The 27,858-nt window shown below is 36.1% G+C and overlaps 7 protein-coding genes across 11 annotated transcripts; 2 read left to right on the forward strand and 5 right to left on the reverse strand.

The window, feature by feature from the left end:
- Window positions 1-245: 245 nt before the first annotated feature.
- Window positions 246-5,625, reverse strand: LOC105160620 (large ribosomal subunit protein eL15-like). Of its 2 annotated transcripts, none has more exons than XM_088879705.1 (4): window positions 5,571-5,625; window positions 1,936-2,102; window positions 1,070-1,267; window positions 246-671 (listed from the first exon to the last, which is right to left on the reverse strand). In XM_088879705.1, exons 1-4 carry the CDS (start codon window positions 5,572-5,574, stop codon window positions 426-428), a joined length of 615 nt encoding a protein of 204 aa, XP_088735831.1. In that variant the 5' UTR covers window positions 5,575-5,625; the 3' UTR covers window positions 246-425. The 2 variants fall into 2 exon arrangements, with proteins under 2 accessions (XP_088735831.1, XP_011076387.1); XM_011078085.3 differs by lacking the exon at window positions 5,571-5,625 and adding an exon at window positions 2,179-2,332.
- On the reverse strand, window positions 3,165-5,700 carry LOC105160621 (large ribosomal subunit protein eL15). Of its 2 annotated transcripts, XM_011078087.3 has the most exons (5): window positions 5,571-5,700; window positions 5,272-5,438; window positions 4,323-4,520; window positions 3,673-3,935; window positions 3,165-3,384 (listed from the first exon to the last, which is right to left on the reverse strand). In XM_011078087.3, exons 1-4 carry the CDS (start codon window positions 5,572-5,574, stop codon window positions 3,690-3,692), a joined length of 615 nt encoding a protein of 204 aa, XP_011076389.2. In that variant the 5' UTR covers window positions 5,575-5,700; the 3' UTR covers window positions 3,165-3,384; window positions 3,673-3,689. The 2 variants fall into 2 exon arrangements, with proteins under 2 accessions (XP_011076389.2, XP_011076388.2); XM_011078086.3 differs by lacking the exon at window positions 3,165-3,384 and having other exon boundaries at window positions 3,495-3,935.
- Window positions 5,701-6,852: 1,152 nt separating this feature from the next.
- Window positions 6,853-9,007, forward strand: LOC105160622 (uncharacterized). Its single transcript, XM_011078089.3, has 4 exons — window positions 6,853-7,479; window positions 7,764-8,010; window positions 8,383-8,476; window positions 8,584-9,007. Exons 1-4 carry the CDS (start codon window positions 7,040-7,042, stop codon window positions 8,850-8,852), a joined length of 1,050 nt encoding a protein of 349 aa, XP_011076391.1. The 5' UTR covers window positions 6,853-7,039; the 3' UTR covers window positions 8,853-9,007.
- Window positions 9,008-9,088: 81 nt separating this feature from the next.
- On the reverse strand, window positions 9,089-12,306 carry LOC105160623 (uncharacterized). 3 transcript variants are annotated; one of them, XM_011078091.3, is made up of 10 exons: window positions 12,269-12,306; window positions 12,056-12,124; window positions 11,884-11,942; window positions 11,726-11,792; window positions 11,148-11,187; window positions 10,711-10,952; window positions 10,544-10,607; window positions 10,274-10,356; window positions 9,790-10,146; window positions 9,089-9,478 (listed from the first exon to the last, which is right to left on the reverse strand). In XM_011078091.3, the coding sequence occupies exons 2-10, from the start codon at window positions 12,089-12,091 to the stop codon at window positions 9,326-9,328; spliced, it is 1,101 nt and encodes a 366-aa protein (XP_011076393.1). In that variant the 5' UTR covers window positions 12,092-12,124; window positions 12,269-12,306; the 3' UTR covers window positions 9,089-9,325. The 3 variants fall into 3 exon arrangements, with proteins under 3 accessions (XP_011076393.1, XP_011076392.1, XP_020549244.1); XM_011078090.3 differs by lacking the exon at window positions 12,269-12,306 and having other exon boundaries at window positions 12,056-12,262; XM_020693585.1 differs by lacking the exon at window positions 12,269-12,306 and having other exon boundaries at window positions 9,339-9,478; window positions 9,674-10,146; window positions 12,056-12,262.
- Window positions 12,307-13,017: 711 nt separating this feature from the next.
- Window positions 13,018-13,918, reverse strand: LOC105160624 (PLAT domain-containing protein 3-like). The gene is made up of 2 exons (XM_011078093.3): window positions 13,745-13,918; window positions 13,018-13,656 (listed from the first exon to the last, which is right to left on the reverse strand). Exons 1-2 carry the CDS (start codon window positions 13,826-13,828, stop codon window positions 13,195-13,197), a joined length of 546 nt encoding a protein of 181 aa, XP_011076395.1. The 5' UTR covers window positions 13,829-13,918; the 3' UTR covers window positions 13,018-13,194.
- A 782-nt stretch (window positions 13,919-14,700) lies between these two features.
- Window positions 14,701-18,292, reverse strand: ATG3 (autophagy 3 (APG3)). The gene is made up of 10 exons (XM_011078094.3): window positions 17,951-18,292; window positions 17,259-17,329; window positions 16,909-17,025; window positions 16,652-16,818; window positions 16,321-16,406; window positions 16,195-16,246; window positions 15,961-16,026; window positions 15,589-15,716; window positions 15,193-15,296; window positions 14,701-14,969 (listed from the first exon to the last, which is right to left on the reverse strand). Exons 1-9 carry the CDS (start codon window positions 18,109-18,111, stop codon window positions 15,200-15,202), a joined length of 945 nt encoding a protein of 314 aa, XP_011076396.1. The 5' UTR covers window positions 18,112-18,292; the 3' UTR covers window positions 14,701-14,969; window positions 15,193-15,199.
- Window positions 18,293-22,802: 4,510 nt separating this feature from the next.
- On the forward strand, window positions 22,803-27,798 carry BIOF (biotin F). The gene is made up of 11 exons (XM_088879326.1): window positions 22,803-23,220; window positions 23,649-23,801; window positions 23,902-24,005; window positions 24,255-24,490; window positions 24,586-24,627; window positions 25,579-25,666; window positions 25,978-26,111; window positions 26,487-26,575; window positions 26,927-27,077; window positions 27,161-27,229; window positions 27,425-27,798. The coding sequence occupies exons 1-11, from the start codon at window positions 22,953-22,955 to the stop codon at window positions 27,549-27,551; spliced, it is 1,461 nt and encodes a 486-aa protein (XP_088735452.1). The 5' UTR covers window positions 22,803-22,952; the 3' UTR covers window positions 27,552-27,798.
- The last annotated feature ends 60 nt before the right edge of the window (window positions 27,799-27,858 follow it).

Genomic DNA, 27,858 nt, shown 5'->3' on the forward strand with positions numbered 1-27,858 from the left:
TGTTTGGATGTTATTGCCTTGCAACAAATATCGAGTACAGGACAGAAATTGCTCGAGTTCCTATAACGATAACAGTCAAATCGTAAGAAAAAGATGCGTACAATGTAATGAGAAAATAGTATATGCCAGAAATAACTATCACAGGGGGAAGATATAACCTATCTTAGACTCGCAGCACAGTGATGGCAACAGCCTTCATATGAATATAATGCTGTAACGGAAATGACAGGTACACAGCAGCAAGATAGGACACCAATGCAAATATCAGACTTAAATGCCAAAATATAGAGGAAACAACAGATATGAAATTCCCATGACACAAAACTTGAGTAAGAAACATTCAACTTGCTTTAAGTGGACAAAAATCATAGAGCAGAGACAACATATTAACTCTATTATAGTAATACCAAACAAAACCATGCAGATCAACGATATCGGCGGAGAGAAAGGGTCTGGTTCCTCTTCCAGGTAGCCCTTCTTGAAGGGCGGGCTTTGTGGTGTAAGTGGCCCTTTCCTCTAAGACCTCTGTATTTCTTTCCAGCAGAAGTAAGTCCGCGGAGCTCCCTGTGCTTGTGTACTGGATTGCATATCCAGTTGATTCTTGGGTCGTTCCGGACAGTAGCATGGGCTGGATCAACCAAAATTACCTCATAGTACTTGTAAGTTGAGTCCTGCAGTGCAAACACAGAGTTATAGCTTTGCCCTCAATTAGTATGGACAGGAAGATGACTAGGATTTGCACACAACTTGCTGCAGTGCAGATTACGAATTAAGATGCAAGAATTATTTCTTTGGATCTTTAACACCCTACCAGCAAAATCCTTGATTCACCCTAAATCATAACTAGCTTAAAACATAGTAAAGCACTCTAAAGAATTCCCAGCATTTTTCCTATTCCCGAAGGGAACTGAGGAGGTTTAATTACAGTTGATCATATGAAATCATTATTCTCAAGTTGCCAAGTCAAAGCCTAGTTCATGCATATTGTTAGTTGAGTTGCTAAGCTTCATGAACCCAGTAAGAGAATGGAAAGAGAAATATAAGAATGAATATCTAACAGATTAAACACCTCATTGATCCAGTAAGAATTCAGAACCCTAAGACCGCCCAATTTCCTTCCGGCACGTTCCTCTGCAACTGATCGCTTGCTGCGTTGGAATTTCAGCTGAGTAACACCCTGGTTGGTGGGCTTACCATACACAATACCCTTGGGAACTGGTCTCTTCCTTCCACCACGTCTAACTCGAACACGGTAGATGACATACCCCTGGAAGGCAAAATTCATTAACAAAACTAGAAATATAAAAGAATAAGAGAAACCAAAAAAAGAAAATTGACAAAAGCACCTATATCAATAGGACATGAATAAAATAAACAAAGAAGTCAACACGATACATTTTTGCATGACAGCAAACTGAATGGCCTACATTTTGGTTCTGGCATTAGATTATCCAGATGGTAAAATGTGTGAATTTCTTCACAGGTTGCCTTTACAGTAATTTCATGTCAAGCCAACTCTTATACAAGTACACTAGGACATCAAATAAGAACGATAAGTAAAAGCAGAAACTGTAATGCATAGTTTAAAAACTGAAACTTTTTCATAAAATCTATTGCTGTTAATTTCCGGAACTATTAATTCATTGGATTTAATAGACTCAGTAATAAAATTATTAAAACAAGTAAGGCGAATGCCATTAAGGATCCAACAAATTATAAAAATCAACATGCCACAACCACGTTGACTCTACCAAATTATCACATTACACCACTCTCCCGAAACCCAAAATTCGGAGGCGATAAACACATCAAATCTTATACAGAAAACAACAGCATTTCGTGCCAGAGTCAACAAATGCAAGCCTATTTAACACAAAACGTTGTCGAACCACCATCACCACCAGATGCCTCAGAAAGCAGAAATTGCTAAAATACCTGCTTTGCCTTATAGCCGAGGCGGCGGGCCTTGTCTGGCCGGGTGGAGTGGGTGACACGCACAACAGCGGGAAGCTGGCGGTACTCCCAGCAGCGGACCCTCAGCAAGAACCGCATCACATCGGATTGCTTCTTCTTCCATAGCTCGGACACGTATGTATAGGCACCTGCGAGGCCCCCAACATATCAGAATCTCCATATAAACGGAATTAGGTTTTGACAAAAAGGAGAACAAGGGAGTACCCATTGTTGTGTCGCGGCTGCAGCGAGCTTTGGGCTAACAGAATCTTCTTCAGAACAAGTCTGATTGAGGCTACTAGGGTTTTTAGAGGGGAGAGGGCTTGATTTGCAATTTGCACCCCACATTTATACATTTTTGCACTTTGCACATCCAGATTAAAAACCCGAATTAGCACTCTACATACCACAATTATCTATACTATTATAAGAAGGAAATTTTCTTTTTTAATCATATAATATTTGAATACCCAAATTTATTCTTTAATTTATTTTGTAAAAACAATAATTTTAATATATTTTTAATAATATCACAATTACAAATTTTTTCCGTCTTAATCCACTATTCCACAATTATCATTTCGTTTCTCTCACGAATTTTATTCTTTTCCATCCCCTTAGAGAACAATTGTTTTTTATTTTCCCCACATATTTCCTTTTTCCCCTCTATTCCAATTTCTTAAATGCCTGCGAACACAAATTATTTCTTTTCACAAACTTTATTCTGTTTTTATAATTCTTTTTTATATGTTCGTATAGGCCACATGCATCGAGCACTAGTCATATTTAAATGAAAATAACAACCCAGGCACCAATATTATATAGATGTCCATTTTCTATTTTTCAACCAAAAATTTAGTGAAGATCTGTGTTCAAAGCAGATTTAAATATTGTGTTGGAAATTAATTAATACTGAATAAATAGTGTTGATATTCCAATTATCTACACTCCGTTTGGGATATTGATTAGGTTTAGGTCATATTATGACACGCCAACATGTTAATCAAGATTAAGTAATCAGAGAGTATTTTATTTTGATATTTATATTATATTTCTTACGTATAATATTTTTTTCCTTTTAGTTTTGCATAATAAAAAATTAATTATCCAGGCTTCTAGATTTTAGTGTTTGGATTACTTAACTAAGCTTGGCCCACACTCAAATCATCTAAGGCCCAAACCAAACCTAAAAATTGGATCCAAACATGGACTAAATCACAATTCACATCCATGCAATTTCCTGATAATCGTATCCATACAACATGATTTAGCACAACCAATCACTGTGAGTCGTGTAAGAATACACCAGACTTTTAGAGGAAAGGGAAAACTTTGCTCGTAAAACATACAGGCATGGTCAAACAAGTCTGTGTAACAAAATCCTTAAACCCTGCAGCTCCGCAGTCTTACCGTACGCACCATTCTTTATACCTAGAAACACATGGTAAGACGGTGCGACCGATCGTATTAATGTCCAAGAATTCATGATAAAGCTTGTGCGCAAAGGTGTAACGTTAATGATATTTTTAACAGCAGCAAAATCAGACAAGAAGACTTTCAGATGTAGATGCCGATAAATGTCCGCATGACATAATAACACGAATGTCAAGATATCATGAACTCAAAAAAGAAGCTAAACAAAGAAACATTAGACTTCTCTCGAAGTGGACAAAAAATTGTAGAACAGAGAAAACAGATTTAACTCTATTATAGTAATACCAAAAATTTCATGAAGATTATCGGTATCGACGGAGGGACAGGGTCTGGTTCCTCTTCCAGGTAGCCCTTCTTGAAGGGCGTGCTTTGTGATGCAAGTGGCCCTTTCCTCTAAGACCTCTGTATTTCTTTCCAGCAGAAGTAAGTCCACGGAGCTCCCTGTGCTTGTGTACTGGATTGCAGATCCAGTTGATTCTTGGGTCATTGCGGACAGTAGCATGGGCTGGATCAATCAGAATTACCTCGTAGTACTTGTAAGTTGAGTCCTGCAGGGCAAACACAGAGTTATAGCTTTGCCCTCAATTCGTATGGACAGGCAGATGACTAGGATTCGAAGACAACAGCTGCAGAGTACAAGTTGAATGGCCAGAATAATTAATCCAGACCGTTTAAATTCATCCAGCAAAACCCTCAATAGGCCCTAAATCCACAAACTCAGTAAAATCGCTCCAGAGTATATCTCAGTTTTTGTGTATTTAAAAGGGAACTGAAGAGGTTTAATCACTCAATTGATCATAAGAAATCAATTACTTGTCCAGTAGCTAGTGAAAGCCTCATCAGCATGTCCAGTATCAAGTTATTAATTCGTCAGCGGCTTGGTAAGTGAATGAAAAGAGGAAATAAGAGCGGAAGTGTGAAAATTAAATGCAAACCTCATTGATCCAGTATGAGTTCAGAACCCTAAGACCACCGAGTTTCCTGCCGGCACGTTCCTCTACGACTGATCGTTTGCTGCGTTGGAATTTCAATTGAGTAACACCCTGGTTTGTGGGCTTACCATACACAATACCCTTGGGCACTGGCCTCTTCCTTCCACCACGTCTAACACGGACACGGTAGACCACATACCCCTGAAAGGAAAAATTCATTCACTAACCACAAAAACATAAAAGAGGTAATGGGACAAAGCCACCCAAAAAAAAAGGTTAGAAAAAATGCGTATGTGGTACTGGATAAAAGTAAAAACTTAACAAGGTATAAATGAAGAAGCTAATGGATGCTATACATTCTACCATGACAGCTAGATGAATAATCTACACACACATTCTACCTTTACAATATCAGGATGGTATATCCATTTACATAAAAATCCAAGAATTCATGGCCACAACAAATGACACAGAAAACACTACAAAACTGGCATAGAGAATCATTTACAACGTAAATTATGCATCTGATTTAATAGGTGCGAACCACTTTGCACTTTGACATTTTCTCAGTTTTTCCACATGGCAAAAAATAAAAAAGAATAATCATATTTACTTGATCTCATAAGTCCACGTTTAGACTCCAAACTCACATTCAAAAAGGAATTTTATAAAACTGAATTTATTTGACTCTGAAAATGTTAATTTTTGGTATAATTTAGTAAAGTGGATCTATCGTACCTAAGTAACGAAATGCAAAAGGCAAAGGTTATGAAGGATCCACAACACTACACAAATTAACAACCTCATAACCACATTAAGCCTATCAAATCATCAAATTAAGCAACTCTCCGAACCAAAAGAGCAGAGGCGATAAACACATCAAATCATATATGTTAGCAACAATCTCTTGGAAAAGCAGAAATTTAAAATTTTCAAGAAATTGAGAAAGTACCTGCTTGGCCTTGTAGCCGAGGCGGCGGGCCTTGTCGGGCCGGGTCGGGTGGGTGACACGTACAACAGCGGGAAGCTGACGATACTCCCAACAACGCACCCTCAGCAAGAACCGCATCACATCGGATTGCTTCTTCTTCCATAGCTCCGACACATATGTATAGGCACCTATAGATCCCGCAATATTTCAAAACAAATAAAAATCTCCACAAAATTAATCCAAACCGAATTAGGGTTAGCGGATTAAGAGAACTGGAAACAGGCCCACAGGATTCGGCGGAAGGAGAAGAAGAGTAGTACCCATTGTTGTCGCCGCTGGACTGAGCTTCGGCCTAACAGAAGCTTATTGAGAATTTGGGGGCGAGTCACGTGGCGCCACTAGGGTTTTTAGAGTGCGGGACTGCCTTATTTACATTTTGCACCCTTCAATTGCACTTTATTTGCATTTTGCCCATTCAAAACCTAAAATAGCATTTTACCCACTTGAATTAACATGTTGCAGTTACGCCCAATAATATTTTTTTTTTGGCAAGAAAAGTTTTGTAAAAGGGCAAAACAATCAATAATAAATTAATTAAGGATGTGAAATACATGAAAATTTCCATTCGGTCCCTCCGATCCAATGATGCCATCACATCTGTAGCAATCCATCCTTAATCTATAATGTACAATTATTTACAGAATTGTAATATAAGTGATTTAAATGGATCGAAATAATAAATACCCCGACCTTTAGGTATCGGGTAGATAAATAAAACCTTGGATATGAAAAGTGATATGAGAGATAAGGGGAAATAATACTTAACAAATAAAGAGGTGAGTGAAAAAAAAAGGAGAAATAATTTGATATAATCTTTTTAAATAGAGTAACTTTTTTGGTGCATTAGAAAACATTCTGAAGTTTTCCAGTAGTCACATTCAGATGTGCCCACAATTAATTTAAAGTTTTATAATTAATTATTATTTAAAAATATATCAATTAGATAAATAAAAAATTATAAAAAAAGAGAAATTAATGAAAAAAATAACAAAAAGGCATGTGGAAGTTGAAGAGAAAGAGAGACATGATAATAAATAAAATAATTACAAAATAAAAAAGTTGATAGATTGAAAAACGCGAGACATTCAAAGAGTGCTCTCGTTTCATCATAAGATATAAATTCTAATAGATTTTAAATGATACAAAAAAAATTTAGGTATTAAAACTTTTTATTTAGTTATTGAAACTTTTAGAATAACGTGATATATATTAATTTTATATTATTGTTTTATATGGTAATATTTACTTGCTGGTGTAATTTGGGATATTATCATGTACTACTTATTTAAATTAGATTGGTCGAACCAAATCAATCATATAAAAGTATATTAATATATTTATGGTATAATTAATTATTTTTGTTAAATTATATATTAATTATACCATAAATATAAAACAATTATTATATAATTGATTGAGGTTGATTAACCCAAAATCTATTCTGAATTTTTCTCATAATATTGAAGACTCTAATGGCTAGTAGAAAACATTGATATCAATTCCAAAAATTTATGTTATAGAGAGAGAGAGAGAGAGAGAGAGAGAGAGAGAGAGAGAGAGAGAGAGTCTCACAAAATTTATGAACTTCCAAAATTATTCCATCCTTAACTTTTCACATCGGACGCACACGAATCTTTTCGCCTATAAAATCTAAACGGACTGCGTCACAGCTTTGCGTAACACCAATCGTGACATACATTGGATACACACCGATAGAAGAGATAAGAACATGCGGAGGTCTTTCGGCGGAGGCGGTGGTCGAGGCAGCGCCAGAGGTGGTGGCATGCTCAGAACGGTTCAAAGGGCTATACGGCCTGGCGGCGGCGGCCCACCTCCGGATCCCTCTTCGCCTTCCGGCATTGCCTCTGCCAATTCAAGAAAAGCCAAACACTTGAATGAAAAGTTGGTGTCCACCCCAAACACTGCTTTAACTCTTTCATCTTCTACTTCCGGTGGGCCTAACAATGATGACAATCACGCGCCGTCGACTTTTTCTTCACTGGTAAATCTGCCGGTGTATGCTGATTCCGGTCCCGCATGGGGGTCTTGTTCATCACCTACTCGCAGTGATGATTTGGAGTGGGAGTGTTTGGATGGTAGTGAAGATTTTGTCTTTGGAACTGTTCCATCCAGAGATGAAGTGAACCATGCAGTTTCTTCTCTTCAACAGTGAGTTCTTGAATTGCTGTTTAGTTCATCGAAGTGGACCTTGTATGTTAATGTAATTATGTAGAATTCTGAAGGGTTTTGTTAAAATTGTCCAACTCGTTCATTTTTCATAAGAACAAGTTGCAAATTGTACTTCTTGTTAATTCATTATTTAAATGTAATATACTCTAACGCAATTGTAGGATTTGTTCTATGGTTTCTTGAGATTCTTCCTTCTTGATTTCAAATGCTTTTTACTGCTTGATGCTGATGTATTCTTTGTTTGAATGAGTATTGGTCTCAAGGGTGCTTGGATCGTCTTATTTTGAACATTTTCCAAAGGAAAAGCTTAGTGAGGATATAGAGAAGGACGTAGACAATGAAGATAGCAGAACGAAGGGATTCGAGGGGATGATTTCTTCATCTGAGTCGGAGGTTGATTGGTTTGAACCCTCACTGTCTGTATACAATTCAAGAATGTTGCAGCGACCGTGTGGATCAAGTAGAGTTTATGATGCCTTTCATTTACTGCAGACTGAACCTTCTGTCCAGGTGCTTTATCTGTACTCTAGTTTCTGTTGTTTCATATCTCAGTGCTACTGAAATTTCCATCCATGCATTTCGTTTGAGGCACATGAATTGGTGATGGAGTCACTTGAATTTCGCTGGACTCAGTTTGCTGTCGAACATTGTTTGAGGTTTTTGATATGTAAGTAAAAAAAGAATCCATCCAAAATGGTAGTGGACTTTTGGAAAGACGGCTGGAACTTCAATGGTAACATTGATCCCGAGATATAATTAGCAAGAATGACATTACGGTGTCTTGCTTGATTCTATTTCTGAGTTTGGTGACGTATGTTTGTATAAATTTCTTCAAATTAATATCACTGAACTGCGAGTTTTCTGTTTTCTGATTGCATTTAGAGAATGGTACTCTCTCTATCATCTGATAGAGCAGTTTGGGATGCTGTCTTGAACAATGATGCTGTTAAGGAGCTCAGGGGTTCAATCTGTCGAGGTTTGTGTTTCAAGTTTCAACTACTTCCAAACAGTAATAACTTGGAAATCCTGAAGAAATTAGCTATTGATCTAATCCTTGACTTTGTGTTTGATGGGCTTGATTAGCTGATGAAGAAGATGATAACAGAGAAAAGGAGTCTGATGACTCCAATCCAGTCAAGGATGTTCTGAGTTGGGTTTTTGTGAATGCCAAGGCAAATATCATTCAACTGATTGACAAGATCACTAAAATCTTCAATGGAGTTTATCATCCTTCAAATGAAGAGAAGAAAGGAAATATAGTTGATCCTTTTGAGGAAAAGCTGAAAAGTTCTTTGTTTATTTCGATTATCGTCCTCTTAATTGTGGTCGTGACTCGAGCACAGAGTGCATGATCGTAATTTGTCGACTTCAATTAGTGGTTGCTCCACAGAGACCTTCAGAGTCGAAGTTTCCCCATCTTTTCTCTTTATTCTCTTGTGTTTAAGTTCAGTTGTTCTATATAAAATGAATAAATGAGTTCTATCTTAATTCTGTATATTTACTCTTAGCCTGGTTGCAGCAAATATGGTGTTTGGCTTTTGAAGTTCCACCGATTTATATATATTCTAGAACAGGAAGAATTTTGGGATTGTAGGAAGCAACATGGTAGCATTAATTCCAGTTAGTGAAGTCACATATCTGTGCAAAATGTACACCTCTGGATGATGTTCCAACTATTGCAAAACTACACATCAGTGAATTTTCTGCTGTTGATGTTGGATTCTGGGCTGAATCCCCAGTGTACTAATGTTTCAACTGGGTTGAAGACACCATAAATTTGCATCACAGATTCACAATCTTCGATAGGTTCTAGGGTGGAACAGCCTTACCCCAAATCAATCACATTATCTACCAGGAAATCAATATCTGGAGTGACAACAGCCCGCTTGTTCAGTGCCCCTAAGTCGCAACAATCTCTATTGGTGGTGTCGATCGCCATAACACTTTGAGCAAAAGTACAATCAGAACCAGGAGAAACCTGCAAGCCGCAATATGCTATCAGGTATGTTGTATTCCTCTGAGTTGAAGTAGTTAATCTGAGTACGGTTCATAATATAGAAGACATTGCACAAATATCACAGGTACACTATATGTGGATTATGGGAAATAAGCTACAATATGTACTGCAGAACCCAAAAAAAGCCAGAGATTAAATTTTCTGAGAGTGAATCACCTAAAAGGACCCTTCTTTTCCAGAGAAAATCATCACAGGAACAACTTGGACCCGAGAGCAAAACGATGTAATTCAAGAGAACTTGGAAAGCACCAAGAAGGGTCAAAATGACTCACATCATACAGGATGTCTCCTAACTTCAACTTAACAGCGCCGCTTTTGTACACCAGCATCTTGCCCATGTATCCCTCCGGCAACTCCTCCAAACTACATCCTTTATTTGAGGGATGCCCGCTGACTAGATTTATGGAGTTTGGAGCTATATCTTTCCCTTTTGTGCCCATTGAAATACCTGAAACTCTTGGACCGCAGCCAACTATCTCCTTCCCCTTAGAAGCAGCTGAAAAAACTCCACATTCTAGTGCTTTCAAGTCATTAGCTGTATCTCTCTTGTTGGTACCAGTCTGCCGCCTGCCTAAGGGAAGATTAGGAGGAAACTGGAAAAACAACATCCGCTGTGTATCGTCTTGGCCCTGTGAGGCAGTAAATCAGATTGGAAAAAACAAATCAAGTAGCACAAGATAATCAAAATATATCTATATCCGAGTTTACTTGTGCACACACAGAAACGTCCTAGCATTAATCAGCCAGAATACAAACCAGCAAACCGAGATCTGAAGCAGAAGAAAGATTATTTTCATCGTATTCTGAAGCTTCCTCGAATTCTTCTTTATCAAGTTTTTCTGCAGGAAGGGAACAGAAAAAAGGTCAGCTGTAAATGACAATGCATCAAGAGAACTCATAGCGAAATCATAACAAGACTAGCATAGATATTAGAAGAATCAATACATTTCTAGTAAGAGATTTTCATAATTTTGCAGCCAGTCATGATGTTTGTTCACCCAAACTCATAATGCACCTGAGACATACCTGGGTCGCCGGAGTAAGGCCTTCTCCAAGGTAGGGTAGTAGGATAATAACTATGTTTGTAATCCTGCAAAGGCATTAAGAGTAACAGTGAGCAGGCAAGAAACTACACACGTCTTTTTCCATATGTTTGGAGAAAACGGCCAGGGGGGAGAACCAAATTCCATTACCCAAGGCTCTTTATATTCTCTTTTCTTCTTCACAACTAGAGCATCAGCTGAACTTGCGGTATTTTCATCTACTCCTTCCGTTCCAGCAGTTGATACTGAAGCAACAAGGTTTTGGTCGTCACTGATAGCAGGCTCGTTTGAGTCGGCTGCATCAGCCCTATCCCCAGTCCTCTCCCTCGGTTTCCCAAAGGTCCTAATGGTGTTTGCTGCAACTCCATGTGAAAAAGCAACTTGTGCCGAAGCTGTAAGTTTCCAAATGAGTTTGATGCTAATGAGCGACGATGATGAAGATACCAACCACTTAATATTTCTCTATCCAATATCATTAAATCATCGATGCTTGTTCATTAAAATACTTTTATGTGAGGTTGGACATGAAATAATTGACACTTGTTCGACAAATTTGCAAACGAAAGAAAGTGCGGAAAAGAGATTACACTTTTTCTCCACCTTTGATCCTCGCCTTGTTAGATGCTCCTACACATTGAATAACGATATATAGCGGTAAGAACATCAGGAATGCAATTTTCCGATTGTTAAGTTACAGGATAACCGACAAAGTCGTCCTATAAGTCCACGAGGGATGCTGTAGCCTGTAGTCCTGGCCGGAGCCAAACACACACAAACTCTTTTTTGTACTTCAAAAGAAAAATAAAAGAAAAAAAACTTAGTAACGTAATAATGACAACTTAGTTGTTAATCTCATCAATTAATTTCAAACTATAATCACTACGACTCAAGCAAAATGGTCCTCCAATCCAATGTTGCTAGTTGCTATTCTCCACCACCCAGAAAGAATATATAAATATTTTTCATAATTATTAAAAAAAATAAAAAATTGAAGTCCCTATCTCCTTTACAAAAATTGAGTAGCAGTTTCAGTAGATTTGACTATAAAAAAAGGTAAGCCAAACTCGTAAAACACCAAATTACAATTTAATATATATATAAATATATACACACTACATACTTGTAGAGAGAGCAAAATGAGAGAGCGAGAGAGAGAGAGAGATACATGAACTTTGCGAGTGAGAAACTGTTGTGTTTGCTCATCATCGCTATCATCCTGAGCAGCTGTTTCACTACAACCACATTTTCAATTTCAGGATTAAAATTTAAACTTAAAAACAAAACAATTGTAATATAAACCAATGATTGGGTTTTTAAGAGTACGATTTAGCGGTGAGGGGTTGCGGTGCTCTGCGAGGGGGTCCTTTTGGTGCAAATTTGACCTGAAAAAACAGTATATGAATAGTTAAAAACAGCGAAATTAATTAAATTAAGGTTATAATGAGGTTGGAAATTGAAGATTTAAAGGGAATGGAAAGGAAAATGAAGCGCAGACCTTCCTCGGCGTGGATGAAGGCGGATCTGGATCCATGCACCCGGCGAACACTTTTCAAAATCGCTGAATCTGCGGGGGAGGAAACAATTCCGATAAGATGACATCAAATGATCGGAGAATTCAAGCTACTTTCTGCAAAATTCTGGGTTAGGGTTGACGAAGACGACGATGAAAGAAAGAGAAGAGGGAAAAAGGGAAGGGCGAGAGTCGAACCTGAGATCACGAGTAGAAAATTTTGGAAGTCTTGCCAACTGACCACGTGCCTAGTTTTGTAGTTTCCCAGGAGATATTTTTCAAAATCTGTAGCATCAGTGACAATCTTTAGTTCGCTCAAGGTCATTAAAGTAAAAAGCACATTGCAAGAGAGTCGCATGATCATATCAAAGTTCAAATAATCGATTTGTCATGCTACTAGAAATGTCAAGAGAATTAAATAAAGGATAAGACGAAATTGCACACTTGAATGACAAGTTTGTTATATTTAAACTTTTAGATACTCCACTCAGTGATTGTTAAATAAGGAAATTGAATAATATATAATTTTGTCTTAAAATTTGTTCGAGCGTGTTTCCTCTAGCTGTTTCGTTTCATCAAAAGGGAATGAGATTTTCTTCTTGAACCCATTTTTATCCACATTAATAGCAAAGTTGTGGTTATGGAATTCCAACCATCAGTTATAGTAAAAAAGTAGGGATAATTTGTATAAATAATTACGATATTTTTTTTATGAATGTATGTATATTTTAAGAGATTGAAATAATTTATGCAAATAAATAATAAATCAAGGAATATAGATGTAAATTCTATTATTAGTATATATTGCAAGAAAGCCTCATAGCAAATTCTGTCAACAATATTAGTGGAAGGTCTTAGATTTTGTACTTGAATACAACTGCAGAATTTTAAATATAATGCTACAAAAATAATTAAAACTACAAGGAAACAAAATGAGATAACTCATATAGCAAAAAAAATGACTCCTCATTTAGATTATTTAAACGATATTCTACTTATTTACCTCAAGAAAAAAGCTCAAACTCATCAAAATCTCAATAAAAACCAAACAATAGCCTCTCTCTCTCTCTCTCTCTCTCACACACACACACAAAATCATAATAATGGGCCGTTGATCATGAAAATTACTCCGAATAATGCCCATTGGGCTTTCCAACAGCGAAAGGCCCACCGTCCCATTGGGCCTTCTGATGACACCCGTCGATGACAGCCGACAACTGGTACGGCGGAGCATCCGACGCCAGCCACTGATCCACATAGAAAATGGACTGGCCGCAGCCCATATGGGGTCCGGTAGAGGTTACCTCAACATAATCACAAAACCAACCGTGATGGTGCCCCGACCCGTCAGAAGTCACATTAAGCCTGCAAATGGGCCTCCCAATACATGGGCCCCGACCCGTAAAGACATCGAGATTTGCCCTCTCGAAGTAGTCGTGTTTGCGGCCCATGAGGCCCCAGTCAGTTAGATCCGGTATCCAAACGGATCCCCCACTGGAATCGCCGAGCGCGATGCTGATCCGGGCGTCGGTTCCGGCCTTTATGATAGAACCGGTTTGAACGTAGAGAGTGTAGACGCAGTCAGCCTGCGACATTAGGGATACGAAAATCGTGAAATCATCATGGCATATTAGAGAGAGAAAGAGAGAGAGAGACGAGAAAAGTTGCACTTACAGAAGAAGAGGAGGCAGGTGGGGGGAAAGAGAGAAGGTGAAGGGCAGTGAGAAGAAGTGGTGAGAAGAAATGGCGACTTGTCATCTTTTTTTTATCTAAAGAAAAAGTGCTGTTGTTCCTTTACTTATTGAAGGAAGATTGCCAGTATTTGGATTGATATTTATAGAGGTAGTTGTTTGTAAATTGGTAGTGGTGAGGATTGTGGTTGAAAAGGTAATAACCAACTGAATAATTCCAATTTTTTGATAATTAGAAATCCCATTGAAATAATAAATCACAGTTATGGGACTAGATTGATTTAGTTAACCCAAGTCAACACTAACATTTGATTGTAAAAGGACACCAACATCCTTCAAATGTTGATGTTTAATTGCATCTTATAAGGTTATTTTAGGTAATTTGCTTGTTAGTCTCATCTTTAATACAAGGTGGTGTAAACATTGTATAAATACATTGGAATTTTGCAGTCCTTCCCTCAATACTAATTTTAGTAAATGTTGGAAATTTTGCAAACACTTTAGACAGCCCATGTGATTTTCTTTCAGGTTGAGATGGCGCTGTAAAACATAGTCATGAAATAGCCTCAACTATGAGACCAGTTTTGCCTAAATTATTAACTATGAGATTAAAGATTCAAATTTCGACAATGTGATTAGTTATCTCATTTAACATAAAATTAATACTTAATATTTGAGTGAGATATATATTAACTAAAGTGTAAAGTAAATTTGTTGAAATTATGATGCAACTTTTGCCTAAATTATTAACTAGAAACAGTTACCCTCGTGGGCTTGTACCATAACAGACTTCCATTACAATTTTCTCTGGAAATTCAAGAAAGAAGCAGACTTCTTGTGTGTTGGACTGACAAATTATTTACTTACCTCAATTATGTGCCAACAAATTTGGATTGTCTCAACAAAGAGCACAAAGGATTTTCATCCGGAGCCACAGGCTTAAGGAAACCAAAATAAGGTCAAACTATGATACATGTCATTATAATTTATGATGACAATATGACACGAGAACCAACACACCCAAATAGTCCATTTAAACATGAAACCACCCAAATTAACACCTAGAATACCCTTATAATTATGGAATAAGTCCAATAGAGTGTTTTTTCTTTTGGACATTTATGTACAAAGAACGATGATTGCAGCATTTAGCTGAGAGTAATGCTGTATAAGAGCTTTGAGGTTTCATGATATTTGCCCGCAACATTCTGCAAGAAGTAGACAATAAGTAAGAATCGTCAATCAGAAAGAAGTCAAAAACGAGAAGGAAAGTAGCAGCAACAGCTGTTTATGAAACACTTGCAAAGTAGCAGCACATTCGATTTTCATTTAGCAACAGCCAAGAGGGCGACAAGGAAATGAACCATACGAGTGCAGATTAAAGGATGCGTATTTATTAATATACAGCAAAACAATCTCAGAGAAGATTACCTTGAAATCAGGAGCTAGAGCTACCCAGATCAAAGTCCATTGTATAATCATATTCTATGGTAGGGATCACAGAAGCCACAAATTTCAAGAACAAGAAGAGGTACCTGTGAGAAGAAATGCTTAGGATACACATAAATGGGACAAAACATAAAAAGAGTGGCAAATCCTACTATTTCATATTCAGTCAAGTTATAATAGAAGCTATGCAAATAACGCTGCTAAACTGATCTCCGTACACCAAGATCGAATTGATCTTGTAATTTACCAAAGCACGAAGTTGTTAGATGAAGCTCAGAGTTGAATAAGATGTGAACAAGCAGAACATGATAGAATTCTTTATTGACGACAGGAACTAACTGTGGTTTCTCAAATAGGCAGGCAGAGTAAACAAATTACTTGTCAACTTCGGGCTCTACTCCTCTTGACATTAGCACATCAATGATTTTTTTCATTACAGCACCATGGCGGCATGGATGTACAGAAGCATGCTTGCCAGGCAAGTGCGGATGGTCTTCAATTGTCACCTGGCAATGTAGAGATACGGCATTCATGAATAAACAATAAGAGAAGTACTATAATCAAACAATTTAAAGAAATAATAAGTCCTTCAAACAACACCCTCCCCAATCCTTGCTACCCTCTGTGAGATTCATAAAATTAAAAACGATAAAATCAAGAAGATGCCATCTATTAGTAGAGGATAGCCAAGTAAAAATTAACTTCCAATTATGAGATCCAGCACCCAAAAATTGCTGAAACCATACTCACCGTTTTGCGTGCGTGGTCTTGACTAACATCTTCAAGGACAAGTTCTGGTTGCAACAGCATCCTTGACTGTAACAGATGGCAAGGATAAACAATTCAATTCAAAAAACTGTCAAATCAGGACTTAGATGACATCATCACCTATTTGCATGCTTTAAATTCAGCTGAATAACATATAATTGCAAGTTGCAACCAAAACATAAAAGTAAATAGGCCACAGAAAAATTGAATGTTGACCTCATCATATCCAGTGAGCCAGACCCTGGGTGTTTGGTAGTATTTGTCATACCTAAGAGAGAGCCAGTCAGAGATCGTGGCAGAAACATAAGTAATTGAACATTTTCAATGTTAAAATTGGCTTACGTGATGCTAACATCATATGTTCGGGTTCGCAGAATGTTGTCATCATCAGGTTCATGAGCCACAAGGTACGCAGTCTGAAGGGTTGCCTGCATTAATCGCGCAAATCGAATCGACATGTGCAAAAAATTGTTATTGTTTCTTATAGTGATTAGAGAGAACTACTGATTCAAATTGAGCAACAAACACAAAAAAATTAAATACATCATCCAAATGTACAGAAACTGCATTGTAACTTCAATCATTCTTCTCCTTCTTCTTGTTTTCAGTAAAGTTGTACTTTAATTGTTTTTGTATAGCCTGAAATTTTAGGTATGCTCAGGATGTAACTTACAGGATCATTTTCAACAAGGTTGTCTGCTTCTTCAAATTCTTCCATGTCTGGAATCTCCTCCTCTTCCTCTCCTCCAAAGTAAGATGAAATTGACTGAATTGTATTCTTCTTGCTTATATCTAATGTCTCCATGGAGGGTAAATTTTCATCCTCGTTATCTTTGTTTTCTGGAGAGAAGAGGATGAAGTCAAGCAACAATAGTAAAGTAACTAATCACATTTACAAAAAAATTCAGCTTTAACAGATGGACTAGAAACCTTTAGGTTTCCCATGAGTTGCCAGCCAACCATCATTGTCCTCATTATCCAGTAAAACTTCACCTCCAGCAGCCTCATATTCTTCCTCAATTGAGGAAGCTCTACGAAGACATGGGACTGCATGCAGAAACATGGTAAGAAAGAAAGGAGCAAATAAATAAGAACAACAAAGCCACCACAAATACGCCCACACGGAGTAATGAAATGAGCGGATAGGAGGTTCTGGAAGGTTGTTATTTACAACAATATAGTCATTGAAATGCCTAGGTGAAAGAAAGTTTATCGAGGAAATTCATGCCACTGTCATATTGGTGCTCTACCAGCTGTATGATACAATGGAAATAACTTACCATTTCTAGTAATCAAGAATTGCTTATCTTGGGGCAGATATGACTTCCTCTTGCTAGGTTCACCAGATTCCCTTTACACAGGACACAGAACCCATAAGACGGAAATCAGGTATCAAATACCAAGATGATAAATCACATCATCATCCGGAAAAAGAACAAAAAGGTTCCACTTATTCGGAACCAAATTTCACATGCTTCTGTCCATAAAGAAGACAGGTAACAATAGATCAAGTACTCATTCCTCCCACAAGGATCAGACTACAAAATGAACCTAATAGTCTACAACTAAACTATCAGGAATACAAGGGGCAGGAAATCCCAGCATTATGGCATTTAAAATTGAACTTGGACCCAGAAACTAAACATAACGAATAAATACGTTGAAGATCACATATTCATTTGAGGGTTCACAAGGATTTAGTTTCGTCAATCGGCTTCTAGGCAAATGGCCGCATTCATAAAGAATCAATTTTGTGACAAAATAGAATCAGAGAAACAAGCTCTTGCATCAAACGAACCAAATTTAGACATTCCTGGCACATTGTAAACCCAAAATAACTGAACGAGTTCCGAATCATGCATCCATAATCAGCTCAATAGTTTCCCAGAAGAGTCCACACAAAGAGAACTATATATAACTGGCAATTGGGGAAAAAGGGGAAAACAAATTGGGGCCAAGATCCCAAATTTACCAGGACCATGTGGGGCACTTGGAGACGAGATTATCGCCCGCGACAATAAACTCGTTGATGCTGAGAACGCCTTTCTCTTTGAATGCGGAGACAGTGCGGGGGCTCGTAATTCGCTCCACCGTTCCCTTGAATGCCTCGTGGATTTTCTGCGTCAGAACCATCTCTCCTTCGAATTCGCACGAACCCGCAGCCGGAATTGGGAGTCCTTTGATTAAACTGACGGATCAGAGGGAACTGCAAAAATTCAAGCAGCTTAATTATAATGCTCAACAGTTCGTGATTGTGTAGAACACATTTGACTTCGAATTTTTAGGATTTCGCAAAAAGTTGTATTTTATTATTGAGAATAAAATTAGGAGTTGGGAACTCGCGATTGTTACCCAAATTTCAGGCAAAATTGTAAAACTTGGTCCGGTAGGATTAGATAATTTCAAAAAGAGTCCCTCATTTTACAATTTTTATAGAATAACCCCAAATTTGGTAAATTTTATTAAATAAAAACCATTCGATCGCAAAATTGATCGTCATCATTATTTGCCGTTAAAACATAACGACAAATGCTGGAGTGAGAAGCATTTGTTGTTACTCAGTTGAAAGGAGGGAAAAAATTCTCACCTATTTTAAATGTGAATACAGTAAAAAAATATAAAATAATAAAAACTTGAAGAGACAAAACAAATGAGTTTATGTGGAGAAAACCCTTAGCCTCCAATTTTTCTCCCCAATCCTCCTCATAATCTCTCAAAAAAAAAAAAAAATCCTAAATTGCTCCAGATATTTGGAGTCAAGAAAAAGAAAAAGAGGCCATGAAATGAAGGTTATTGTGGTTTGGGATTGGAATGGCCCTTCTGCCGGAGCATTTCAGTGATAAATCGAACTATGATAAATGGGTATTTCAACCAAGCTCAACACCGTCATAGATGAGGGTGTTTGGCAATGGCCTCCTTTCACTAATTCTGAATGCCTAGAGATCTTACACACATTGCCCCACATCCATGGAGGCGAGGATCGTATCATCTGGCGATTTCAAAGCGGGAAACCTTTAACACAGGCCCTTATCCGATTATTTGATCCACCAAGGCCGAAAGTAGGATGGGCTCACTACTTTTGGGCTCCTGTAAGATCCCACGTCACACGTTTATCTTATAGATGGCAATTTTGGGAAAACTGCCAACAACGGATAAAGCATGGCTTTCTCACCTCAGCGATTGTGTTTTGTGTGATGTGGGTGCGACGGAGACCCATAGTCACCTTTTCTTTCAATGCCGATTTAGCAGACGATGTCTTTCTGAGGTTCGCAGATTGGTGTGTTTTTTATGGCCCAACAGAGATTGGACGACTGATATCGAATGGGCATCACGAAAATGGAGGGTAAAACACATTGCTAACCTTGCTTACCGAGCTTTACTAGCCTCAGGTGTTTATCACATCTGGAGAGCAAGAAACTTGAGGAGATTTGAGCATGAAGAGAGGACTCCCGCCACGTCGGCCTTCTTGATTGTGGAAGATGTCAAACAACGCATCCTTAGTATTAACCTAGCCACGTCTATTAGTACATGTGCCTTATTTAGATTATGGCTTATCCCTTAGTCTGTCGAAGGAGAAACCAACTAAAAAACTTTGTTGTACTATTATGTGTTCTTTTTTATTAATGAAAATTACGTTTACGAAAAAAAAAAGTGGGTATTTCTTTTGTTAAAATTGTATATTTCGTTAGTAAATTATTTTAATATGTGTTTATTATGAATTAATCGTTGGATTATTTGAGAATATTGCATTTTTTATTTAGAGAGTGCTTGCGAGCACTTCAAAAGAGCGTTTTTCAACTTCTGGTTCTCTAAAAGTACTTTTGAAGTGTTTGGGATGCCAAGTTTTACTTTTGAAATAGCTAAGAAAAAATGATTTTAGATCAAAAGTTAGAAACATCTTCAGGGGTGCTTTTAGCTGCTTCATTTTTTTTCCAAATAAATTTAACTTTATTTTTTATTATTTTACCTTTATTATAATAATCTTAATTCAATTTTACCCTTTTTAATTTATTTTTAAAATTATATATTTAGAGTTGATATCAGAGTATAATTGCGTGCACATATATTATTTGACTAATTAATAAAATAATTATTTTTGCAATCATGTAAGTTTAAATATTGTGTATGAATGAAAAACTATATTACTAGTGGGAGCATTATTTAATTAAAAATATTTTTAACATTTTTAAAAACATAAATATGAAATACTAATCAAAATAAAATTTATGATTTTTTTAAAAATAATTATTAGTGACAAATAATAAGTTAAATAATATACAAAAAAAATAGTATCTTTTAACACATAAGAACAAAATAGTCATTTTTCCATCTTTTGTTAACAAGCACGTGAATTGCACACTTCCTTTTTCCATCTTTTGTGAACAACTAACGGAGAAATTGGCTCACTCGAAAATTTGCATTATGTTTTAAAGGCAAGGAATGAGGATGACCAATTTTGTAATCAAATGGTCCCCATCTTACAGAATTTAACCAAACTTGGGACTACTTTGAAAAATTCATAAAGTCAGGGACTATTTCTGAAATAACCCTATCATATTGGACTAAGTTTACAATTTTGTCTAAATTTCATTTGAGCCCTTTCTTTTTCTTTTTGGTTTTCCTTTCCGGAAAGAGAACAAATTTTATGTTCGGCTTTTAAATTTAATATCAAATTAGTTTTTTTTTTTCAAATTATCTCTAATTTAATATCTTTAATGAATTTTTAACACAATTTATTGTAGAAATAATAATTAAAGTTGAAAAAAATATACAAAATATCTCTAAATTGAGTTGCGGGAATCTCATCCTCTTTAAAGATATTCAAGCCAGTGCAACAAAATATTCCCACTAATCTAGCTGTATTATTTATTATCAATATTTTGAAAAGTGAATCGGAGATTGAACCAAATAAATTATCTGATCATTGGGTCACTGACCTGACCTGTTGAATCGAATTGAAAAAATAATTAATTTGGACCATATTATACACTTAATACATCAATATATTACATATAAATTGATTAAACTAAAGAAAATAGAAAAAAAAAAAGCAACCTTAAAAAAAATATGTAATTAATTCAATAGAACAAATGCATAATTTAAAAATAAATATTATAACTTATTCCCCACAATTGTAGTAATTTTGAATTTAAAAATTATTTCAAAAGTGATGAATTTTTGGAAAATCTTGGAGAAAATTTGGAAAATGAAATTCTTAAAGAAGCTAAAACAAATTTCACTATTGAGTCTCCTTTTTTAGTCTATTTCTTTAAACCCCCCCCCCCCCCCCAAAAAAAAAAGCGATTTTGACCGGTCTTGAGCAGTTGGGTTTAATATCACCCGTATTATTGTGAAAATTTAAATTGATTATGAGTTTGAATTTCTGTCTGGACTGGTTAGTCAGTTCGGTTTAATACATTGCTCTTGATTTGTTTATTTGAAATACAATAACTCAACAATGTTTGTATGAATCTAACTTACTCGAAACAAGTTGTAGAGTCCAAGTCTCGACCAATAAGAACACCTTTCACTATTATAACTCTTCTTTTGTAGGATAATTGTATGCAAGATAGTATGTATCAACAAGAAGAATGATGGGTTTTTTTTATAGGTGAAGAAATTATCCACCACTTTAATATGGATTACTTGACAATAACGTGATTAAATTAAAAGAGAATTTGGGGATAAATTACAATAAATTTTTTTGATTGGTATAACTTTAAATATTTTCTCGTTGTTTGATGAGGGTATCATAATTTTTCAAACAATAAAGAGATATTTGTAATTGTACCAACCTTCATGGGAGATAGCTGTAATTTACCTAATTTTAATAAATAATTTGTCAAATTATCATTTGAAAGTATTAAGGGCAAAATACACTTTGCCTCTTTGAACTATTTGTCATGTAACATTTATTATTCTAAATAAACAAAGGTAACACTTATCCCCTACAATTAAATTTTTAGATAATATTGTCCTTATATTATATATATATATATATATATATTTAGTTCAAAGAATTTGTTTTTTTAGCAATCTTGCATTTTAAGTTTAGTTAAAAAATTCTCAATTGAAAAAAAAAATCTTTTATTATAATAAAATAAAATATAATTACTGAGTTAAATAGTTTGAATTTTGTTTTTTTTTACAAACTTAAAACTAAGTAATGAAGGAATACAATAAATACACAAAAAAAAATCATGAATTTTTTTTATTGATTTGATAATAAATTAAGTTATTAACTACTTATTCTTTTAGATAAAAATGAGTAATTATATATCGATTTTTTGGACATATTTTTTTTAAAAAATGTGATAAAATATATATTCATTTTTTTCCTAAAAAATTTAGCTTTTGATTAAGCATATATATAATCGTCAATTTCTTTTAAGAAGCATCTGTGAGTTGTTAGTTATATGATATTTGTTGTCTGTCTACTATATATATGTATTAATATATACTCTATTTTTAATTTAAAACTTTCACTTATTTAAAAAAATTAATTCAAAAATAATTTAATGTACAAAATACTACAATATATTAAAAATAATATAAAATTTTAAGGTATAAGAGATGCTTTTGTCCAACTAAAAAAATAAATATTATATTTATTAATTTAGAAAAATAAATATTACATAACGAATAATTCAAGAATGAAAGTGTATTTTACCCAAGTATTAATGCCTCAAAATCATTTTCTTTTGACATAGATAATTGGAAATTGGGCTTTCTTGACGTTGGCCCACAAAATGAATACTAAGTATCCTGGAAGGAAGAAAAGCGTTCTGGCATTAGCCACACATTTACATGGTAGCAGAGGAGTGGACCAACAAGGCAACAACTGCGAAGAGGGTACAGTGTTGGCGAACTACTCTCACCTCACTCACTGTCGCTGCCTCACATGCACCATTCATAAAACTTACCTACATCTATCTGCAGAACCCTTCTCCTCATTTTTCGAGTGTGTGAAAAAAATGGAGGTGGTTGGCTGCTCCCTGTGGGACAACTGGGTGGAAGAAGCTCTGTCGAAGCTTGAATCCCTCAAAGTCTTGCGTTCCCTTAGGCCCATTCATCTCCCCAATGGAGTTGCCCATCAACCCACCTTCGTTGAAAATTGTTCGTCGAATCCCAATCAAGAATTTCAGGTTTTTGATGGTCCATGTGAGTGGGACAGAGCTTCTGTTGAAGTGAACATTTCTGAATCCACATTCCAAAAATGGCTGCACGATGTCCCCAGTTCGGGTATAGTTCTAATTTTGTTTTCTGTTTCTTTTCTTTGGCTACAAATCTTTTCTCTTGTTCTTTGAATTGGTGGAAAATTTTGGTCTTTTTTGTTTTTGGGCTCTTGACGATCTTTTGTTTTTCAGGCATACCAATCTTTGCATGTGCGTGTGTTGGGATTAGTTGATATTGGACACTGTTTTTTTTTTTTTGGGGGGGGTGGGTGGGTGGGTTGGGGGGACTTCAGCTTTATGAAATTAAAGAATGTTTGAGTGGAAGTTCTTAGATGAGATATTGAAAGACTGTTGATTTTCGATCAATTGAACATCTTTTCCTCTCCTTGTTCTGCTCATTCCATGTCCTCTATGAATAGTTCACCAATTTTGAGTACATGAATTCAAATTATCTTTATTTTTTTTTTTCATTCATTTGTTGTTTTCAATTTATAGGGGATGACAATGATGCCATTTATGAGAATGTAAGAGATGATGACCGCGTAGAGCTAACTGATGGAAAGCTTAGGAAATTGATTGTTTTCTCTGGAAATGATTACATGGGACTGAGTTCGCATCCAATGATCAGGAGTGCAGCTAGCAAGGCATGTTCAATGGGCTGTTGAATTTCTATGATTTTTACTGAACTTAGCATGTTATGGGTGCTTAGCTGTTGGTATTTATATAAGTTTGCTGATTATGCAGGCAGCTCAGGAACATGGAATGGGTCCAAGAGGTTCTGCTTTGATATGTGGGTACACTAGTTACCATAGGTTACTGGAGTCATCATTAGCCGACTTAAAAGGAAAAGAGGTATCACTTCTAATACCATAATCTACGCAGGATAGCACAATTATGCCATTTTCATAATTGTATTCAGTAGGTTCTTATCTAAAGTTGATCAAGTAATAAACAGTTTTAAATCATCAAGGCGGTTAAAATCATTGTTTTATTTTCTTTTTATTGTTTGAATCTACTTAATCATTGGTATCTTTTGTGTGGGCGCCATGATGTTATTCTCATAAAACCAATTCCTCTGTTTGTTCTAACATTAAGTATTAGGATTGCCTTCTTTGTCCGACAGGCTTTTCAGCCAACATGGCCTTTTTGACAGCGGTTGGAAATATTGGTTTGCTCTTAGCTGGCGGCAAACCTTCATATGATGATAGAGTTGCTATATTTTCTGATGCGCTGAACCATGCATCAATAATTGATGGTATTCGCCTTGCTGAGAAACAAGGAGGTGCTATGGCATTTGTCTATAGGCACTGTGATATGTGCCATCTCGATGAATTGCTGTAGGTTTTTATTCATTTTTCTTATTTGTCTGCCAAAATTTTCTTCTTTCTGTAAGATAATGTGAATCATTCATTGATTTTTGGACTAACAACAGGTCAAATTGTCCAATGAAGAAAAGAGTCGTTGTAACTGATAGGTTAGTCATTTTTCTGCAGTAATGAATATGAAAAAAGTTCTGTTTATTGTGCATGCTTTAATTGTTTGTTCAATGTTTATATTGTTTTATAATGCTGAACTCCGGAGGTATTAATTTTTAAAAATACATAATTGGAGTTAAACTTTAAAATAGGTTCTCCTAGACCTTTGAACCTTGGATGCAGCATCTTCTAGAGTGCATTCAGCCATTTTAAGTCCTCTGCTACTTCCATGCAAATCTTGACCCTGCACCTCACCATTAACGGCAAAAGCAGTGCACCATGTTTATGCTTTGTAGTCTTTGTTTCTTGCTTGTAAAAGATTAACACTGTGTAACACCTTGTGAATAAGAAAATTTTGTGCTTTTTAGAAGTGTGGTCTGAAACTGATGTTTTTCTTTAATTCTTTGAGGAAATATAATTCTTTATCATGAAAAGATCTTTATAGCAGTATGAGATTTCGATGCATTACATCATTTGCTTTGAAATCCAGTCTTCATATTGTAGCTTAGAAATATAAATCAACGTTTATGACTATTATTGGCTTTAGCAGACGTGAAATGGAGAGAATGTGTAAATCGTGAAGAGACTAGACAAAGTGGAATAATTTTATACCTTCTTGGGTATGCATGTTATTGTGTGACTCATCAGAATGTGCAGAATGTTCTTCTACTATTCTCTTTGTGCATGAACTCTTTTGAGTTGAGACTGGTTGCAAACAATTGATAGATCTTTCCTCCAGATGATTGAATACCCAAATCGAAAGATTTCTATTTTTTCCCTATGGTTTACATGTCAAATTTATGCTCACCAAATTTTGAAAAAGTAAAATGGGAAAAATGTTTCTTTATATGCACAAGCTATTCTTTTTTTGATATAGAGATACTTGTCATCCTATTCTCTATTTTCAAACATTATAAAACTTGGGGTAATTAATTTTGTTCATTTTGCAGCCTGTTTAGCATGGATGGAGACTTCGCACCCATGGCTGAGCTTGCAAAACTCCGTAAGAAGCATGGGTTTCTGTTTGTAATTGATGATGTAAGTTTCTTAATTTTCAATTCAAGAAACTACAAAAAGATGTTTGTAAAATGAATTGCATCTTGGGTAGTAACTCTAGCTGCTGATGTGAAATCTACTTGTTCTCACTTAAACGCACAACTCCATCAAGGAACACACCGGTGACAAAGTAATACTTGAGTCACCTCTAACTTCTTTGACCTAATGATCATCTGTTAATTTTTGCTCAGTTTTTTACATGAAGTATTTTCCAACTATTTTTGTACCTTTTGGTTTTAAGAGAATGTACGACATATTAACTAAACCTTTTTCACTTCCTTCCAAATATCTAGGCTCATGCAACATTTGTTTGTGGAAAAAGGGGTGGAGGTGCTGCCGAAATGTTCAACTGTGAAACTGATGTTGACATTTGCGTAGGCACTCTGAGTAAAGCAGCAGGTTGCCACGGTGGATTCATAGGATGCAGGTAATGAGTCTTCTGAAATGTTCATCAGTTTAAAGGCTCATTGAGATGTTTTCTTGTTTGGACTTGAATATTCCCACTATTTTAGATTGCATATGTTTTCTTGCTTGTAACGCAGTTTCAAATTTTCAATTTGCTTAAATTGTCCAGAATTGCTGTCCCAACTGTTGGATAGCAATAAACTTAGCTCATTAGGCTATCTGAAATAATGTGGCAGAACCTTATCTTTCTTTCTACATGAAGAAATCAACCCCGGATCCTGATTCCATGCTCCATATGAAATAAATAGTTTGTGGTGAATTATGGCTAGTGCAATAACTATTTCACTAAATGACTGAATACCAACGATATTTATGTCTTTCATCATATGGATGGCAGCAAGAAATGGAAGCTGCTAATCCAATCCCGGGGTCGGTCTTTCATATTTTCAACTTCCACACCAGTGCCCATTGCTGCTGCTTCTCATGGTTCGTCTTTTTGTATGTTGCTTGGTTTATACATACAGTGCTTCTATTAATGGTGAGATGAAGAAGGCCCATCATCAATAGATTGACATTCTGTTTCTAATTAACTAGGAGAAATGTGTCTCTTCACTACAAGCTAGAGGAATCAGCTGCCCATTTTTACTTACAATGCAAACATTAGATTATGCCAAACTATAAGTATTCTTCAAAATAAACAGACTACATATTCTACATATTGATTCATTGTGGTTAAAACTTGAACGAGTACAAAAACGAACAGATCAATAGTGGATCTTTCTATAAACATGCTTCACCGACTGTTTCACTTACATTTGGTTACTCATTATCATGCAGCTGCTGTTGTTGTGGCAAAGGAAGAGGCATGGCGTAGGAGTGTTATCTGGAATCGGGTCCAAGAGTTCCGTGCTTTGACAGGAATTCCTGCCGAAAGTCACATTATTTCAATTATTGTGGGGAGTGAACACAAGGCCCTGCAAGCTAGCAGGTCACCCCCCTCTCCTTGTGTGTGCGTGTTTATATTGTTGGCTTTATGTCAATGTTCCTGACATTTTCATCTTTGTAAATCAGGCATCTTTTGAAATTAGGTTTTCACATAACTGCAATCAGACCTCCAACAGTACCACCAAAGTCCTGCAGGTTTGTCGAACTCATATGCCATGTTGAAATTTGATGCTAATTCCTTTTTCGTAATTGTACTTTGTGCTCTTTTCCATGGGAGCTTGTTTGACTGGATCTGCATGTTCCATGATATAGTTATGCTGTTTGACATAGATATATAGATTCAAGTATATATATAATATTTCATGGGGTTTGATCTTCGGCTTCTTGCAGGTTAAGGATAACTCTGACTGCAGCACACACAACGGATGATTTGCGGAAGCTCACAGACGCGCTGGCACAGTGTGTCAATTTTCAGGAGATTGAAGCGCTTAGCACAATTTGCTTCCCCAAGCTTTAGCTTTCTCTGTTCTTTTACTTATTTTGGCTCCTTTTCTTCAAGTAGATTAAAGTACACCGAACTTCTGAGTGTAGTTGTTCTGATATAGCATCTCAGAGCTCATTTCTGACCAGATAGTAAAATAGACATTTGAGGCGGATAGTCTCATATGAGCATTTTTGCGATCTCTTTACTGCAAAGTATGTAAAAATCACTCTATTCAATCAACTGCCTACTTACTAATAAACACAGGCTCCTCATAATTCAACTGGTTTTCTGGGCCACAAAAATATCTAGGTCTAAGCTTCTCATCAACTTTTTGCTGGGA

The sequence above is a fragment of the Sesamum indicum genome, linkage group LG4 (genome assembly GCF_026168435.1).
Source record: "Sesamum indicum cultivar Baizhima isolate 11 linkage group LG4, ASM2616843v1, whole genome shotgun sequence".
NCBI classification, from domain to species: Eukaryota; Viridiplantae; Streptophyta; class Magnoliopsida; order Lamiales; family Pedaliaceae; genus Sesamum; species Sesamum indicum.

Coding starts and splice junctions, on each gene's coding strand:
- LOC105160620 (XM_088879705.1), bottom strand. Junction 1,268..1,935: donor TCGGCTATAAGGCAAAGCAG/GTATTTTAGCAA, acceptor TTTGCCTTCCAG/GGGTATGTCATCTACCGTGT. Junction 672..1,069: donor ATTCTTACTGGATCAATGAG/GTGTTTAATCTG, acceptor TTTGCACTGCAG/GACTCAACTTACAAGTACTA.
- LOC105160621 (XM_011078087.3), bottom strand. Junction 4,521..5,271: donor TCGGCTACAAGGCCAAGCAG/GTACTTTCTCAA, acceptor TTTTCCTTTCAG/GGGTATGTGGTCTACCGTGT. Junction 3,936..4,322: donor ACTCATACTGGATCAATGAG/GTTTGCATTTAA, acceptor TTTGCCCTGCAG/GACTCAACTTACAAGTACTA.
- LOC105160622 (XM_011078089.3), top strand. CDS start 7,040: ATGCGGAGGTCTTTCGGCGGAGGCGGTGGTCGAGGCAGCGCCAGAGGT. Junction 7,480..7,763: donor GCAGTTTCTTCTCTTCAACA/GTGAGTTCTTGA, acceptor ATTGGTCTCAAG/GGTGCTTGGATCGTCTTATT. Junction 8,011..8,382: donor AGACTGAACCTTCTGTCCAG/GTGCTTTATCTG, acceptor GATTGCATTTAG/AGAATGGTACTCTCTCTATC.
- LOC105160623 (XM_011078091.3), bottom strand. CDS start 12,091: ATGGATCCAGATCCGCCTTCATCCACGCCGAGGAAG. Junction 11,793..11,883: donor CAACCCCTCACCGCTAAATC/GTACTCTTAAAA, acceptor ATGTGGTTGTAG/TGAAACAGCTGCTCAGGATG. Junction 11,188..11,725: donor TTCTCACTCGCAAAGTTCAT/GTATCTCTCTCT, acceptor TTCAATGTGTAG/GAGCATCTAACAAGGCGAGG.
- LOC105160624 (XM_011078093.3), bottom strand. CDS start 13,828: ATGACAAGTCGCCATTTCTTCTCACCACTTCTTCTCACTGCCCTTCAC. Junction 13,657..13,744: donor CACCTGCCTCCTCTTCTTCT/GTAAGTGCAACT, acceptor CTAATGTCGCAG/GCTGACTGCGTCTACACTCT.
- ATG3 (XM_011078094.3), bottom strand. CDS start 18,111: ATGGTTCTGACGCAGAAAATCCACGAGGCATTCAAGGGAACGGTGGAG. Junction 17,026..17,258: donor ATTCTTGATTACTAGAAATG/GTAAGTTATTTC, acceptor TTCTGCATGCAG/TCCCATGTCTTCGTAGAGCT. Junction 16,247..16,320: donor ACATATGATGTTAGCATCAC/GTAAGCCAATTT, acceptor GCTCTCTCTTAG/GTATGACAAATACTACCAAA.
- BIOF (XM_088879326.1), top strand. CDS start 22,953: ATGGAGGTGGTTGGCTGCTCCCTGTGGGACAACTGGGTGGAAGAAGCT. Junction 23,221..23,648: donor GCACGATGTCCCCAGTTCGG/GTATAGTTCTAA, acceptor TTCAATTTATAG/GGGATGACAATGATGCCATT. Junction 24,491..24,585: donor TGCCATCTCGATGAATTGCT/GTAGGTTTTTAT, acceptor GACTAACAACAG/GTCAAATTGTCCAATGAAGA.